The 19,147-nt window shown below is 36.9% G+C and overlaps 1 protein-coding gene across 4 annotated transcripts in view; it reads right to left on the bottom strand.

Annotated features, from left to right (window-relative positions):
• Positions 1-530: 530 nt before the first annotated feature.
• Positions 531-19,147, bottom strand: part of SUSD3 (sushi domain containing 3) — a 75,932-nt gene continuing 57,315 nt past the window's right edge. For all 4 annotated transcript variants that reach the window (XM_072420964.1, XM_072420966.1, XM_072420965.1 and 1 more), the window contains 2 exons: positions 10,322-10,483; positions 531-3,022 (listed from right to left, as the gene is read on the bottom strand). In XM_072420964.1, coding sequence (XP_072277065.1) covers positions 2,815-3,022; positions 10,322-10,483 — 370 coding nt within the window. In that variant the 3' untranslated portion in view covers positions 531-2,814. The remainder of the gene's footprint in view (positions 3,023-10,321; positions 10,484-19,147) is intronic.

Raw genomic sequence — 19,147 nt, 5'->3', positions numbered from 1 at the left:
CTGCAATTTTACTAGCCATTTATCGTCATTTCATAAGTACATTACCTAAAATTTTGAAAAGTGTATATAAAACCAAGAACAAGAAAGCAGCTTTTACAGTCTTAACATGTGATGGTTTCCTAACTCCCTTTGCACTGATCTGAAATTTTAATCAATAAACATATTCCAATCTTTTTTGAACTACACAACCCTATGTAATAGAGGGGGTATTTGTGGTCCAAATCAAGTAAACCGCCTCAGTCACAATGATGATCCCTGTAAAGTATGAACGGCATCCTAGGACAAAAAGTATTACCAACATGATTGCAAGATTTACCACTTAGACCATTGGACCATTTCTGCTAGAAGATTTATCCTTATACTCAAAAACAAAGACTCTGATGAATAAAGTTAGGATAAAATTATTAAAGCATACTGATGTTTTCTCTTCTCTAAAATCTGGAATCATATTTGTGTATATTTTGAATGCAAAAGACAATTTCCTTAGAATACTTGGATGAAAACATCCAATTCGATTTATTAACCAGGCATTGTATTTTGTTTTATTTTTTGTTTTATTATTTTTTTTTTATTCTTTGTTCATTTAATTCAATTTTACTTTCAAAATAGTATCCAAAAAGAATGTATGTATTTCATAAAGAAAACAAATAATATTTAATATTAAGCTTTTAATTGCCAATTATTTTCACTTAAAGATAAGCCCAGAATGTAAATTTAAATGAAAATAAAAGTATTTATATTTTTTCATTTGCATTTATTTAGTGGCACCAATGCTATTCATCTGTAGCAAATAATCTTTAGCTGCTTCAAAGGGAGTGTACAACTGGTTTACTCATTTTTCGGCATCTCTGAAGCCAAATCAGTGCCCTCTAGAGCTGATGGTTTGTTTTGGCTTTGGAGCAATCTTGCTCTAAGACACTCTAGAGCAGAATTCACCAACCGCTGGTCCATGAGAAAATTTTGGTGGTCTGGGGCTCTGGCCTTTGTACTTGTCCTACTTCTGACCCTGCTGGGGGGGTGCACCAAGTCACATCATGATGTCACTCTGGGGGAAGTTTCTTCCCCTTTGAGTGACACACGGCTCCCCACGCATGCGTGGACCAGAGTCAGTCGAATTTGTTGTCTGTGACATCCAAAACGTTGAGGTTAGCATCCACTGCCCTAGAGCAGCCATTTTCAACAAGCGTTTCATGGAACCCCAGGCTCCCTAGGTGTTCTTCAAACTCCTGTTGATTGAACTCATATATGATGATGCCTGCCTAGTTCTGGGGCCAATACTAGAGTCAACTGCATGACATTCATTTTCTTTATAGTAGCCATGAAGGGTGATATTTTGGTCAACATTATAAGGGTGAACTTTTTTCCTGCTGGCTACTAATGAGATGAGATGCTTTTCTCTCCAATGACCACCAGATAATTGGGTTTAGTATTGGTTCCCCAAGACTCCCAACAAATTAGTTTTACTAGGGCTTTCTCAAGACCTGAAAATTATATCAAAGGTTCCTCATGGTAAAATGGTTGAGAAAGGCTGGTCTAGAGCACTTCAAAGCACTTTGTACATAATTGTTACTCTTTACACCAGTTTATTAAAGTATATCAAAGGTCAAAACTTTTATTTTTAGTTTTGGACGAATTGTGGAACTGTCAAAAACCCTGTATGACTTTCTATTACTGCCCATGTTACTGTTGAGGAAATGTACACTCTTTCTTTGTCCAGTTATTGATGCCTAAGAGGGGATTTCTAACTTTCTCTTTAGTGAGATTTTAATTTAGTTCCTCTTATGCCTACAGGCCAATGGCGCACAAATGGCAAGAAAATCCTGGCAGGGTTTTTAACCATTCCAAACATTATCCAATGTAAACCAAAAGAAGAAAGTTTTGCAATTAGATACTTTTATGTGTACCTCATGTATGAAATGACTAACAGAATACAATTTTGTTATTTTCATTTCAAGTAAGTTTTCACATTATGAGACTAGGTGAGAAAATGGAGCTGCAGAGAACTGACAGTTGTTCTTCAAGTTCATACATGAGGCACCCTGTGACAGTGCAGCATTATACATATCAACAAAGTGGTTTCTCCAGAATTGCTAATACAGAATTCTTAGAATAAAACACTAAGAAATAAATTACAAAAAATGTTTTACAGACTTAAAAGCAAGCAAGTACAATGTCCATTCTCCACCAAAACTTTGTGGAGTAGTTGATGTTGGACCACAGGCTGGCTTCTTATACATACCAAGTTATTAGGTGACAAATTCTTATTTCTGTTCCACTGCTTTGGGAAGAACAAAGCCATATTATGGTAAGTAAAAAGTAAGTGGCAACTACAGAGTCAAAGTAGTAATGGTATATTTTGAGATGGAAAGAAGGGGCAGAGACACAAATATGATGAAGAAATCTTGGCAAGAGTCTCTGATAACAGAAGCCGAAGTGGTTCAACTTACCGCTAATAAACCCACATTGATGTATCCTTCATTGGTGGAGCTGTTTTAAATTCTAACCTTCAATTTAAAAAACAAGTTCATGTAGTTTTTATCTATTAACTGTAAATAGTAAAAGTCTACTTTGCTGTAATAATGTCCATGTAAAATGATAATCCCAGGTAATAGGCCATTGTAAAATAAAAGTGTTATCATTCATCGACTGTGGCAGCTGGAGGTGGTGTCCCCGAGTAAAAAGTTCCCAAAGATGAATGAAAACCTTATTGAAACTTTACAGGAAACAATGTAAGGTCCATATTTAGTCTGTATTTAAGGCACATACTCGTAACATTAAAAAGGAGTCCCAAGAGGCTGGCGGTTTCAGTAAATGTTACTCAGGTACACGTGGCTGAAGTCTCCTCTGAGGGTCTTTTTCATGTCCATAAACTTCTACAACATGCACTCCGCTTACAGTTTGTATTGCAACACTGCAGCCAGGAACAAAATGTCTGCTGGATCGATCTTTACTGAGGCAAAATCCACAATGCCCTTCTCTGGAGCCTTGTGGTCCATGGTCCTTTCTCCATACATCATGGCATCTTCAGGGAAAAAAAGCAAGAAAAATATAAACTATATTATATTTATAATAGAATTTACAAGTCCCATTTACCATTAATAAATATTTTTGAAACTAGGATAAACAGTTAAATATATGTTTACTTCTGATAAAGCATTTGTAATTTTGGCGAGCCATTCTTGTGATAAACACCTCTACTTGTTTGTACAATCACTTCTGTACAATTCTTCCTGGTTTAGCATTACTGCTTTCTGGATCATTTCCCTTCTAGAGAGATTATAATGCCTATTTGCTGTCCAATGGAGAGGTGACATAGGAAGTAGGACTACTGAATCGGGTAGATAATTTGCCTAATTGGGATATATATGCATCACATTTGAAGTACTCGCATATTTGTTAAAATTGGCCTATAGAATTATAGTTCCTTCATTAGGTAAAACAGATCACAAATAGATTTAAAAGAGGTTGGGTTTACCACTATCATGGTGAATCTTGAGGTCTACAGCATTGACAAATGTTAGGGTCAGTTAGGAATCGGTATTTTATTTTCTGAAAGCTCTTTGGGCAATCAACATTGCTGCCTTTATTATTTTGTTCTTATTATAGTTTTTTTTTTTTTGTCCTACCTTTTAATTTGAGATCACTAGTCACTTAGTTTCTTCCCTACCCATACCAAGCTTTTTTTTCTGCAAGCGCCTGCCGATAGAGCGTATTCAGTTTTACACTGATGTATCCTCACAGTAGGACACAGTAGAAATGAAGGGCCCAGTGAACAGAACCTGTCCCACAGTAGAGACCAGTCATCCAAACACCCAAGGTATGTCAAATACAGAAGTTTATTTAGTAGTGGAAAAGAAAAAGAATGTTGGCACAGATGGTTGAACATTTAAGAATTTGACTCTTTTACAAGAGTTTTATTTTTTGCAAAATACAGAGAGGGAAATAGGGGAATTTATACATCATCAAAAAGTACTGAAAGAAGCTCTATGCTTTGTGAAATTACCTTCTGAAGCAACATTAAAGAAAAGCGTATAACTTAACAACACTATAGTAAGCACAATAAACACATAAAAATGTCCATATATAATGTATAAAGTTTGCAGTGACTAGTTTGTCCCTTTCTGCTATTGAGTCTGCTTTTTTTTTGTCTTGCTACAGCATAAAGCATATCTTTCCTAAAAGCAATATGTGGGGTTTCATGCTTGCAATTTATTTGCAAGCTGTCTTGCTCTTTGTGGCTTCAACTTTAGCAAACCAAAAGAACCAACATGAAAGCGAAGCAGCTGGGATTTTCAGGAAGCCAGCCCCCATATTATTTTTACTGCACATTTCCTGTAATCGGGTAAAACTGATGTTGTGTTTTCAAGTAAACAAAACACAGAATGATAATGTTGTTTAGCATTCATAACTTGTCATAATCACTAGACTCCCCCTACCCCAAAAAAAAGATGCCATCAGGTGACTCCGGAATCAACCGGCGGATGTGATCCATTATCGATATCTATATTTCACTACTTTAAAACTAGTCTAAAGCTAGGAGCTAGGATGGTAGAATGATAATCATTCTGTATTGCCTAATTCAAAACTTCCACTGAATTAAAGAGATGGCTAAAAAATTGATCTACTTACTCTGGCCTGGTACCCACCACCTTTGCATATCAACATATCACCAGAATAAAGTACTTACACCTATCTTCTGCACATGTCTCCTAGGTAGACATGTCTTCATGGCTCTTCTGGGTAGGCATTCTTTTAACAGACTGAAATGAGATTTTTCCAGCTTTGATTCAAAGAACAAAGACTTCACGTCCAACCATGTGGTAGGTACGTGTAAGGTAACTATATCTCTAACATAATCCTTTACAGAAACTTTTTTACTCAGGTATAGTAAGTGATTCAACAAGGGAGTGGGGGACTAGCCAATGTAAGCAGCTTCTCCGTTTTAGTAGAAGGTCCTCGTCAATGTCTGAGGGGAAAAAAGTGAACTGGCCATCACTCTGGCAGTGGTTCATAGACCACAAAATTGGTTGAACAGAATTAAGTATTTTGGCAGAATAAACCATTAACATGTATAGATTTCATTAGTGTATTTAGCTGTTTGAAGTCCTGCTAAATCAGCCTGTACTGTACTATTGAGAAAAAAATCTTTTTAAGCATGTTTCCTGTTTACATATAAAGAGTATGGTTTGCCGTATGCAATATATCGGCACATCTGGATTATCGGTTCCTCAATGATAATAAAAGTATCAATTCAAAAACTAGATTTTGCGCTACTAAAGCTCTGCATCTGTCTGGTAGATAGAAAAAGGTGAAGTAGTTTCATAATACTCCCATTTTTTTATTACCAAGCACAATCTGGTATTGCTAATTTACAAAAATATTTTATTTGATGTAACAGCGTCATTGTTAGTAGACCAAAAGTTAAGTGCAGTTATGAAAAAAGCTACAGGTTCCTGAATAAGGCAATTTCTGCAAATATCTAATTTAATACATTTCAACCAAAACTTTCCTAAGTGTAATATATAGGGTGAGGAAAAATAAAAAGTTTTGAATCGTGCTCAATTTTGTATACTGTCAATGCCCTCCATTTAGGAGATTTCTTATTCTGCCCTGAAGACTACTATCACAGTGACAGGAAATGAGGGGTATTCCCAAGCAAGGACTGAACAAAAACACAATTTTTGTGAAAAAAAAGTTGGAACCCTAAACTCTGGTGTGTGTTAGTATTCAAACTGGGTATTGGATTTTGCCCACTACCTTGGCCTTTATCATATCTTTATGTAAATTAAGTAAAAAAAGAGAATTAAGAAATTATTATAATGAGGAAAATGTAGATTATTTGCTACATTTAGGTAAAAATATCAAAGCATTTTGGAGATGTTATTGGTCCCCTGCTTTGGAAAGTAAGAGACAGTGGGGGCTGTACTAATCCCAACATCTAAAAAGACTTTTAACAATAAAACCAACATGATAGAATTTTACAGCTGAAGCAAAAGCATGAAACTGTTGTACACCTTGTACTTCTTTTTGTCTTGTGACAAAATCTAAAGTCCCAAGAGCACCCCTTTCCCATGGCTCTTGCTATTATATGTTTTGATTCTTGAAAAGCAGTTTTCACTCTCCACCATCCACCACAGCCGCTTGCACTACAGTCCGGGTCTGCTGCCAACTACGTCAATAAGCCACTGCAGTCTTCTGGAGTTCCATGATGACCTCTGTGGTCAACAGGTTGTATCCAGGTCCCCCAGGTAGTGATATGGCCACCCAAAGAAGTACTTTTCAATAAAAAAATTACCTAGGGCACCACAGGATACCAAGGTACCCCAGATTTAGTTATACTTTTGGGGCATTTAGCATAGTTTTTTGATGAAATGACTGGCTTAAGGGAATAGGGATTATTTTTTTCTAAATTTAGCAGTCTAAATGCATTGGTATGAATTAGGTGTTAACAAAAAATGCAAATGTGACTGGAAAAATATTGTGCTAATCAGACACTGCTGCTCTTTAATGATTGATTTGTGTGATTTAGTAGGAGTTCTCTTGAGCTTTCATTGTCAGAACTATTTGAACGTGCAGTGAAAAGAGAATTTCGGAACACTTGGAGGATCAGGAGGTGACTGGTATAGAAGAAGATTTTAAAGACTCTTTTTCAACTTTTATTATAAGGGAGTCTGTATTCTCTACACAGGGTATTTTTTGTTCTTCCCCACCTTTGAACTTATAGTATATCAAACGTCACAATGGGAAAATCTAAATCTGTTTCAGATTCCTTTTGTTACCTGTATCCTAGAGATTGCTCTTCACCATTCGTACCGTAGACACAACAGGAAGTAAATCCAATGTACGCTTGGATTTTTGCAGCATAGGGTATGCCGACAGTTGAAACAATCAGTGTGAATTACCGAGATTTTAATTTAATTTCATTTTGAAGACCAGTGACCCTGGGAGTGCAGAATACCGTCAAGTACAGACATTCTGTGTCCTCCAGCTGGTGGCCAGAGCATGCCTAACTCCCTGTCCTCCAGCTCTCATCAGCTCAACGTACAATAAGTTATTTTATTGCACCAGGTCATTGAGTGGAAGCTGGAAAAGCTGGGGGTAAAATGCATTTAAGAAATAGTTGTGTTGTTCTCCAACTAATAGGATACCTTGCACCTTTTGGAGATCTGTCCTGGAACAGCTCTGAAGATCAGGAGTTCTGTCTTCACTCCAAATTCACTAGTGGCAACCAGCATTTTCATTACATTAAAAATGGCATCTTCAACATTTATCTGTTTTTTCTACTTTACATGTTTTTTTTTTATTGTCAGTAACCTCAACTTATTGTGTAAGATTTCCCAAAATGTGAAGGGAAGATGAAGGTTGCTCAACTTTAATGCATCCACCCAGTTTGGGGTGACTCACACCTTAACCACTTCCTGTTTGTGTAAAATATACTCTTATTTTGGTGATAATAGAAAAGCAACATCTTGGTGTGCATAAAACATAAATAGTTAAACTGTCACAATCTCCAGCATGAACAATAAATCTATATTTAATCACACTTTCTACTGTATGTCAGTGGATGGAACATAAATAATAAACCGTAAAGAACCAACCGTCAGCATTCAGCACACAGGTTAAAGATAACATTTTCTTGTCTTGTATCAGACTTCACAAAAAATACAACAAATACTTCAGAGATGACAGCTTGAGATGTCGCACACCTACAGCACACTGCTAAGGATATAATACATTGCCATTTGGAAAGCCTTGTTTACAAAAGCTGCTGCAAATCATAGGATTTTTACCATTGGAATGGGATTTTTTATATAATAATTGATCAGTTAGAAGTCTCAAAACACTGCATACACATGCACAATATTCTGCCCTTCTGATCATTTGCTTATCTGCAGAAAGTGATCAGAGTTTCAGTTGGATATAATCAATCATTTGAACATTTCACACAACAATTTACCAACATGTCTGATCACCTACTAACTGTCAAGGAAAAGGGAAATATGGTTGCTTTAGAAAAATTTTATTCACATTCCAGTTAGATCCAATTGCTTTATATGAACAGAAATCCTTTGGAAAAAAAATCTGCCCATATGTACCAGACCTCAAAATCAATTCTGCATTATATTAGTAAATTATGTTTATATTGGCCCTACCAATAAATAATAAATACCGCAGTATTGCTGATTCTTTTAATATTATTAGTTTCCCTGTAACATAACATCTAAGAGAGAAGGAAATTACATCATAAATTATATAATCTAATTTACTAAAGCATAAAATGTTAAATTATGAGTTATTATCCAATGCCAATGGGGAGGCCCATGACAAACACAGCAAACATACAACCTATTTTGTAACAAATGGGATGTGTGTTCCAGTGTGTTAAGGAACGCTAGCTAAGTGGTAGTGGATCCATTATCAAATATTTTTGGGATGTGTGCCTTTTACACCTTGGTAAATATTTATGGTGGTGGAAATATAACTATTTTGCATCTCTTGTAAATCCTATCACACACTTAGTTCCCTTCACCTACATACAAGAAACACAAACACAATCATTTTGATGGAGGAATGCAATGGGCTCTAGATATAAAATAGGTAATTTGACATTTCCTCGAGGGAATCTGATAGGCTCATGTGTTTCAGTGGCAATAATTGGTTCCTACAAGGAAATGTTTGAGGGAATGCCAGATTCCCTGTTTTATAAAAAAAAGCCCAATGTGTAGAGTCCAATGTATTGTACCCTTTAGCAAATGTTCGAGGTGATCAGTTACGGGTTTGTGCAACACACTGGCAAGTGCAAATATATTAGTATCGACCTAAACTATCATGTGAAAAGCCAGTTGCCATTATGTTTTTTCCCTGATTGGATATTCAATGTGAAGCCTATAATTTGAGTGGAGATTTTTAACCCCCTTAGGATAGAAAGCCCACCGTTTTCAGGATTTCCAGATATTCTGTATCATTGGCTCAGTAATTTCCAAAACTGATCCGCTAGGAATTTTTTTAAAACATAACCCATTTGTTGTGCAAACAGGATTAAGCGGTTATGTTAACTTCTCTGAGCTATCATCAAGGGCACGTTTGGGAAGAGACATTCTTACTAGCAATGAGTAGGAACTCACGGCTGACACATGACATGACACCCCCCCTCCTTGTTATTAGGGCTTGATTTATAAATTAAACTTTCCTTATCCAAAAGAAATGCTCTGTGATAATGTCACTTACTTCTTGACTGCCACATGTAGAAATAGTAAGGGCTTGTTAATAATATATGGGGTAAATATAAATTAAATTAAGGTGACTTAAATACTTATGCTGATGTATCCCCTGAATCACTGTTACAACGTATGGTAGTTCCTGCCAGGAGCCAAAGCTAACAAGCAGGACACATGGTAGAATGGTGTAAGACAATGGTTTTGGTATATGGCAAATAGTAACATGTAGAAGTTTACACTAGGGATGAGTGAGAATGCCTCTGACATTGTCGCGAAAATTTTCTCGAAGTTTTGATGGGTCCGCGAAATTTCGCGAAACCATCAGAAATCCAGGAATCACTATAGGAGGATTACCGCGGCTGCATTCCTAAATGCAGCCGTGGGCATCCTCCTGTCAGTGAGCAAACCCCGGGCACTACAGGTCACAATGAGGGCAAGCCCTCGTTCTGACTTGTAGTGCCCGGTGATCTCTCACTGAGAGGAGGATTCTCACGGCTCCATTCATAAATGCAGCCACGGTACTCCTCCTCTCAGAGTGAGTCATGCGGCTTGCGTTTGTGAATGAACCCAGCCATAGGAAAAATCAGAGTATTTTCCCTACGGCTGCATTCATTCATGAGCAACCAGCGAGACTCACACTGTGTTCCTGGATAGAGAAACTCTATCCAGGAACACATACTACAGGGCTGCAACAGCAATCAGGGGAGCAAAGCTGACAGGTGGTCTTGCAGGGCCCGAAAATTCAGTCTCACCGGCCGAATTTACAAAAGCCGTTCTCGTCTACATGTTTGGTAAGCAAGAACAGCCCAATTCGCAGCGAGACCGAATTTATTAATTAATAAATTAGCTTGCTCATCCCTAGTTTACACCCCTTCCTTCAGAGCCGATATTATATTTATCTGAAATATCTTCAGTTTTTATTACAATTTTTTTTATGTATAATATTTTTGCGCTAAAAAAGATCTTTAGAAGCCAAGTTAAAGATTCTATGTATTGTAGCTTACAGTATGGCCTTTTTCTAGAAAATAGAAACAGATATTGCAGCCCTTTTGTATCTTCCCAATGATTCATACACACAACTATCTGTTTTATTTAATGCTTACCTACAGAACCCTTGATTCTCATAAACCATATTAAGCCAGTCGTCGATTCGCGGCCGCCTTGCTGGCTTGTTGTTATTGTTATTTCCCCCTTTCATTGCAAAGTATGCCGCCTGCATGTTCTCCAGTTCTTCGCATTCTAATTGATGCCACACAACTTTCTCTCTGCACAATGTGAAATGACAAAAGATTAGATCAATGCATAGAGAAACATCCATCCAATATGCATATACTCAATGTACCGTCTCCCCCCTACACATCACAGAGCTTCACTCCCGTGTCATATTCGAGGAAAATATTGAGTTGAATATTATATTCTGCTCCTCTGTGGTTGTGATTATTAATATGAAGACATTTTGATCACGTACAAGCTTTTTCTGATTTCATAGTCACAGCTTTATTTTTTGAGAAGCCACTTATGCTACAATGTATTTGATAGAAAATAGGAACAGCGGCTTGCTGTGTAGCATATGCGTAAATATTTCATATATAGGTGTATAAAAAGAAACACATTTTCATTTAACTGAATAGGTGGCATTTAAAGTGCACTTGTCATATAATGGTTGGCAATGAAAAGAGCAGCGCTACAGTTCTGAGTGCATTGGGCCATGACAAAAAAAAAATTCTAGTTCGTAGAAGTCATATTTATGAAATAAAAAAATCTGATTGGCTAGTGTGTGTGGCAGAATTTCTTTGCGTACTGCTTTGTATCTTATTTAAAGAACTATAGGCCTAGCACACATACACAGCCATCGTATGTGATAAACCTACTAATCCGATCCTACAATACACACATGTACAATATATGGAATTCCGATCAGATTAAATTAATCACGACTTGCTTACATTTCATTATTACAATACATCCTATCTATCCACATCATTTGGAAACCCTGCAATTGGTTGCTTACGATGTATCGGATACTGATTTCCCTTCACATTTAACACAGATCCAATAAATTTACTGGACTGGAAATCAGAAATAAAAGTCAGCCCATGTGCACTATACCTTAAACTCAAAAACACAAAAGCCCACACCATGCAAAAAATGTTGTATGGTGAAAAAGTTAGTAACAATAGTTATTTTACCCCTGAATTCTTCCTTGGGAGTGTTGTCACTATCCTTTGAACAAGATCAAACCATGGACCGTCATTTTGTCAGATTTGGTATATACAGCGTTCCCTAGGATCAGGATTTGGTAGACCTTGCTTTATTTAATGTTTATATTAATATTTAAACAAGCCCAACTGGGATGATGAAATAGATAGTACTTGGTGTTTTTTTATGAGGACTGTCCAGCTTTAGTGTTTGAGGGCCAATATCCTTGCACATTTATAACATATTGGTAACAGACACAGCAAAAAAATTGGTACATTTTGGTTTACAAAGCAAAAAAAGCACATTCTGTGATTGTTTAGCCCCAAAGACTTTCATTGCTGGAAGTCATTACATTCATAACACCAGGAACAGGAAATACAGAACACATAAAAACTAAAAACATTGGGCTAACAATACTGTGATTTTTTTTTAGATAGCATGGAATTGTAACACATTACGTTTTCACTTTCCTTTCCAATAATACAATCTGCAGCATTTCCAAGCCTCACAAGGTCCCTTTGTCAAGGCAACATGTGCCTTAATAAAAGGGCCCTACTATGGCTTACAGAATCAGAAGTGAATAGAACTTTCTATATTTTGCATTGTATGTCACTTGGCATTGGTCTACAAATTAGATTATTTTCCATTGCATGAGAAACAAGGGTTTGCATTGTAGAATAGTAGCACTTCCAACCTTTATAGGTTCCAATAGCCACACATGAGGATAGCTATTCCTTGAATGTTTCATTTTTTTATCACATAATTTCACCCTTACATAACCTGACGTATAAAGGAAAAAACCATGTCCTGGGCTTTAAAAAGCCCTTGAGCCATCGTTTGAGGTATTATTATCCTATAGGGGATAGTAAGCTGACTTTTTAAGACGCTCTGTGGAACGGAGGTACATAACATTCTGATTAAGAAACTAATCAGCCGCAACTTGTTCATCTGAATGCCACATCCTCTAATGGAGTTTTATTAATATTGCTATAACAACATTCATTATGCTGGTTAATGGAAGTTATAAACAGAATGTGAAAAATTCTGTTTTGCACAAGACTTTCATATTAAGTAGAAGCTTCCCTAATGAATATATATATCAAAAGTAACGATGAGCTTGAATTTGTTTTTGTTGCTGTCAGCAAATAAGGTCATTTTTAAAAATTTTATTACAGTATGTATATTTACCAATGAGTAATACATACAAGCAGCCAATTTTTAAACTTAATTAATCTGGACAAATTGTGGGGTGGGATCCGGTTTTAGATTTATTGATATTTACCAACATATATATCTTGTATCCAATCAAAAACCTCCCCCCCTAAAAAAATAAAATCTGCCTCACAGTCAGAATTATAATTTGTCCACTTTTAAACTCACTTCCGATCCAATTATTTAATCAGAACAGTAATGGGGGGAAGATTGTATTGTCATTGAGTGTTGTGTTCCTGTCGGGGACTGCACTTGAGGCTGACTATACTAAGTAAATTGACCACCATTGGTCTAGATCAGCTAGAAAAAAATATACTGGTAATGCAGCCAAAAATAATTTGGGCCCTTGGGCTTTATAGATTATATGTGTTTCTCTAAAATATTCTCATGGTACTGCTCATACAACATATCACAACCGATATAGTTGGCCATGCAAGGTATAGACCAGGGGTGCCCAACGCGTGGATTGCGATCTAGCGATCTTCCAAATGATCGCCATGACTGATGATCATTTGGAAGTCTGTTTGAGGCTGACTACCAGCAACGACTGTCCGGACCATGCAACTTTGGCTGATTGCATTCAGTTTAAGATGTCATTGGAGCAAGGTAATAGCTAGAAATGTACAGAATTGTATTGTGCCATACATGTTCATGCTGTTATGCAAGGTAAACAATATATTTTTTAAATATTAGGTATACTCGGTATATATATAAATAAATATATGCTTATCATTTTTATTGTTGGTGGATGATTTTGACTTGGTCATTAATTTAAAAGTAGCTTCCAAGCCAAAAAAGTGTGGGCGCTCCTGGTCTAGACCCACAAACTAGCTGCTGATATTACATATGTGTGCATTGAGTGCGTCAACTCCAAGTTGTATAGAAGTATCCAAGCATTTCCCTCATATCTAAAAATAAATACAAAATGAGACCCTTTTTTACTGCAATATTGAAAGTTGATCCTAATTATTTTTCATATTCATGGAGAATTAGTGTATTATGTGAATTGCCATTTAACCCCTTTTTAAATACAGGTTATTCAGTTAAATTTCCTCTAAATAATAACTTGATCTAATAAAAAAAAAATTCCTAGTGTTAATAAAATCAAACAAGTCAACAAATCCAAAATTGAACACTGAACTGTTGTAATATTTTTATTCTGCTTTCACTATAGATGGTTTTGAGTAATGTAATTTTCCCCAACACGTTAGCAAACTGTTTTGATGATAATTCCTTCTGTCTTTTTTCCTCTCTGTTGTTCCCCTCTTCATTTGTTTATAGTTATACTTTCCAGTTAATTAACTATAACACAATTTCAATTTAAGCCGAATGAAAACATAATGTTCCCCGGGCCGATTAAAGTGAAGTCTAATCGACATCTCTTTTTCAGGTGTCAGAAGAAAATTAATTGGTAGGGGGTGGAGGAAATGTAACTCATATGTACCATTTCTGGTACTGAAGCAATATCGAACACTACTAACCTCAGGTTTTTTTTATTTTTTGTAGAAATTTTTGGTGGTGTTAGGATGAGTAAATCTGTTTGGGTCAGTTTCACAAATCTCCTTCAAAGTTCATGAATTTTGCAGTGAAAGCTAATATAGATTATGGGTGGGGGGTCCTATTATTATTATTATACAGTATTTATATAGCGCCATCATATTACGCAGCGCTGTACAAAGTCCATGGTTGTGTCACTAACTGTCCCTCAAAGGAGCTCACAATCTAGCTATTTACTTGTGGCCATTTGTAGGGATAATAAGCAAGCTATTGTCAAATGCAAGGCACTGGCCAGAAATGTACCAAAGGAAAAATTATATAGAAAAAAAAACACCTAAAAGAATTTTTAGCCATCCCTAAAAGTTCCAATACACAATGGCATTTTCACTTCTGCAACTGCAGTTTTTTTATTGAAAGGGGGTTTTGTTATCCATATTAGGTTTACATTATTTGCTGTTGTGACTCATTGCTGACGCGGGAAAAGGCAATGATCTGCATTATAGGTTGTTCCTTAATTCTGGTGGTGAACTTGTCCCTGCTATACCATGACCATTATGCATGTCCAGCTGATACTTAATCTTTTTGTAAAATGTAGAGTCCCAGATCTTTGAAAAGAATTAAATAATAAGAACTCATCTTACAGTAACAGTACATTTGGCATGTATCTGGGAAGCTAGCCAGCTATCCATTGTACTGCTTTAATATTGGGAGAACAAATAAAAATTGGAATGTGTATGGCTTGCTTTGGTTAGGGTTGGATTACTATTGGAAACGAGCCACATGCGTATTGGCTGTGCACCATCAAATTTCTGGGTCCCATATTATGTATATTTCCTGGGGTCCCTTCTTCCTTGTCTAAAAGTTCCAGAAAGGTCATTGAAAGCAGTAAGGGGAGATAACTTGAGTAACCAAGTAAATATTTCACTAACCTAGGCAATGAATACTGAAGATTTGATGAGGAGTTACACAATCTTAGACTCCCTACCTACTCCCTATTACTAAATGATACATGTCAAACCAGTCTTTGGTTTCAGGGAGAACCTGAAATTGTATCTGACTTTACCTTGGTCATGCATTCTTCTAATCTAGCATTTTGGCATATTCGTCAGTCCCTCCACCAATCACATTTTAGGACCACTGGGAAGGATTTGGAGTTTGGATAGATGGAGTCCATCTTAACTTTTACAGCAGTGGTCGCCAACCTTTTGGAGGTCACGGACCACTAAATTTACAGACTCCGGACCACGCATCATGAGGATCTGTGTATCACTCAAAGGGGAAGAAACGTCCCCCAGAGTGACGTCATGATGCCAGAACCTGTCCACTTTCCCATCGCAGGTCCAGAGACATAACCCACCCACCGCCCTGAGCCTGCGATGCGTGTGAGAGACATGGTCTGCGGCTCTGCCCAGTGCGCCCTCCCAAGCGGGGTCCTTCTTCTGCTCCCACTTTGGTTTGCACCAGAGGCACGGATCACCAAAAAGTTCTTGCGGATTACAGATTGGGTATTGCTGTTTTACAGGAAGTATAGCTGCCTATATCTCTGGATCTTCTGATTATTTTGATTTGTTCAGAGTTATGAAAATTAGTTACTTTAAGGATAAATATACTTAGGCTTAATCTTTGACCCCAAACTGAATTCCACCCCCCCCCCCCCTTACAGCTCAATATTTTCCAGGCACCAATTCTGACAATCGTTTACATTCCCTTTGCACCACTGCTACCGATACTTGTGCAGTACAGCTCCATTAACATCAATGGGATTTTGTCTATTCTAACAAGGAGATATACTGAACAGATGTAGGCAGTAGAATGAATTTAAACAATCAAAGGTCTTGGTACACAGATCTCGGCATGTACCAAATGGTGGATAGGTAAGGTTGGTTTAGTTTAGGTAATTTTTACCTACTGTACACCCTACAGGATCATCTCATAGCCAAAACCCAAAATATTCTTTGATCATTCTTTTTTTTATTCTTTTTTTATATGTTAAAGTGTTCCAATTAAAAAAAGATTTCACTAAATGCTAAAAAATTAACTAATAGCTTGAAGTTTTATCTATAGACAGATGAGGCCATATTCTCATTCGCTTCGTGGTTATGCTTTGATGACCTTTCTCTACTGCAAGCCAGACACAGTAGACTTTTGTTAATAATGTAAAAAGGCCATAATGTTTCTGGTGACCAGACACCATGTGATCTTTGCCGTGGCTGAAATTCCCAAACGCAGGCTCAGAAACAGCGTTTTCAATTTATAATATTAATGAATACCATTTTTACCAAACATAATAATGTAATGTGGTATTCCTGATTACATTATATTAAAATGAAGTGTGAACAAAAATGACAGGCCCACTTTACCTTTTTAAAATATTTTTGCAATCCACGTGTTTTAGTTATAAGATGTTGCAAAAAAAAATTTAATAAGAGGCGATCCAATTTAAGGATAATTATGCTGACAGGCAGCAAACAGAAAAGAAAGATAAAAAGGTGAATAAGTAAAGCTGTAAGCATTTCAGGAACTCAGAGCCAGCAGAATATGCAAATTGTTCCGGATATACTCTTGACTCAGCAATGGTTAATTCACAGTGTTGGGTAACTTTAAAATGAAAGATTGTCACAATGAAAGCTATTCTGGTACCAAGGGGATAACAAAAACATAATACTCAGCATGTCAACTCTAAACATACAAAGGAGTCTCATATATGCAAATGACCATACTGGATCCAAGTGCTGGTTACATTTTTCTACTGATTGCACTCTAAGGCTATATATATATATATATATATATATATATATATATATATATAGGGAGTCCCCGGTTACATAAAAGATGTAGAGGACTGTAGGTTTGTTCTTAAGTTGAATTTGTATGTAAGTTGGAACAGGTACAATATTTAATAAATGCAATTAGGACAGATGTTTGTCTCAACATATTATTAGGCAGCGTGGTGTCAGTTACTGTATAAAATCCTCACTGTGAGTTAATCACAAACAAAGCAAAAATAAAAATCTTTATGGTGCCTAGACATTTATTAACTTCTGGAGCAAGCTGTGCTTCGATATGCAAAAAGAAACAACTGCAGAGTTTGTCTTGGTCATTAATGACATTAATGAGTTACAAGAGGCTGCAAAAAGAGCTCACCCCCTAAGATCACCCACAACACAGCTGTCTTTTGCAAAAGATTTCTTCTGCAAATCATGCAAACCTCCCCCCCCCCCCCTTCAAGCCTCCGTTCTGCACACAGCGAGCAGGGAAGCCCCATTTGTATCTAGGAGGCGTCTGTATGTCGGATGTCCTTAACTCGGGGACTACCTGTATATATATTACACAGCCCTTGCACTTCTGACTTTGCAAACAATCATATCCCCCCCTATTCCCCCTGAATTGTAAGCTCTTCTGGACAGTGACCTCTCCTCCTCCTGTGTCATTTTCTGTATCTGTCTGTCATATGTACTGCACTGCGTAATATGTTGGCGCTATATAATTCCTGGTTATTATTAATAATAATAATAATAATTATAATAAAAATGCAGATCTGCAAGCATTACATCTCCCTGCAAACCCCAGCACCTTTCCACTCTCACTTTCCACAACCCCAGGACCCCCCCATCTGCACTCACTACTCCCTCCATCCTTCACATACACTCCTCTATAAACACTAGATTACCCTTACCCATTCTTGCTACCTTGCAGCAGTTAGCCCTCCTACTATCATCATACCCAAATTCCCATTAGAACAATTTCATACTTGCTGCTGATCTATCTATGTCATGCAACTGAATTGGAGCAGTTGGGAATCATTTTGTGCACCATTTTCTAGCCATGCGGTTGCTTTTCCTTGAACCTTTATCTCAACCACATGACAAAATGATGGCAAAACCTAGTTGTTGACAGCACAGTAGTTGAAAAGGGGCGGCTGACGATGACAGATGATGAACAGTGTGATTTTCTAACTGCAAGTCTGAAAACGGCCTTACACATCTTCACTCCCCTTCCCATTCTCAACGTCTACCAGCACATCTAAACAAACCACTGGACTTGCATGGCACCCCAGATCACTGTGCCATATCTCCCCAATGTCTCTGCCAACAGGACTTTTTCTAAGGAAACCTGAAACACAATACACTTTCCTTTACGTTTAAAATTTACAGGTGCCAGTGAAGTGTCTGAAAAATTCCCTCTATATCAAGCACAAAGGATCTTAATAGTGAATACCTACAATGGGTTCTTTTTAAAATTGATATCCATTTTTTCTTTTTTTTTGCACTGCTGTTTACCCCCACTAGACTGTTTTAATTTCCCCCTCACTTCTTGTCCTGGTAACTTTGCTTGGTAAATTTCCACATTCCCCAAAAAGTAAAGTAAAAAAAAAAATTTAACATCTAAACTAGTAGATTTAGTGTTTCAAAACAAAACACATCTGCAATATGCTAAGGAATTTAAATTGATATTATGATTGTGTTATGTACTTTGAATAACTTTTTATACATACATTTTATAGATATACATTTGAACTACAGCAATGCCAATGCAGACTGTCCAGATAATCCCGTTAATGTGATTTGCACAGGTACTGGCATAACTGACAGCAGCTCCATCTGTACCTTACCCTCTAACCTGATCCAACCTCAGACAGCCCCAGGAGATCTGTAAATCATATGTGTCCCTGATTAAGGACAAGGTCAGATGGGTTCTTTTGTTGCCATGCATGACTGGATATAACTCTAACTGAATGACATTCAGTCAACACAATTTAGGGTACACAATTGCCTTGTTGTGTGTATTTTTTTAATACTGTTTTCTTCTTCTTTTATTATCCTTTGTTGCATCTCATGGCCTGTTCCCACTATAGTTATATGAGTTCTAAAAAACACAGAGGATTATGTGTGTTGCAGTAGGGCAGCCAATTCCTTTAAATGGGTTGTTCAATTCACCACAATGCACGCAAGTAATGCTTTCTGCATTTGCAAAGTGCAATGTGCAAACATGTATGGTCATGAATTAGGTGTGCCATTACC

The sequence above is a fragment of the Pyxicephalus adspersus genome, chromosome 8, assembly GCF_032062135.1.
Source record: "Pyxicephalus adspersus chromosome 8, UCB_Pads_2.0, whole genome shotgun sequence".
In the NCBI taxonomy this organism is placed as follows: domain Eukaryota; kingdom Metazoa; phylum Chordata; class Amphibia; order Anura; family Pyxicephalidae; genus Pyxicephalus; species Pyxicephalus adspersus.
Note: the sequence above shows the minus strand (reverse complement) of the source record. Positions and strands in the feature narration are given on the sequence as shown.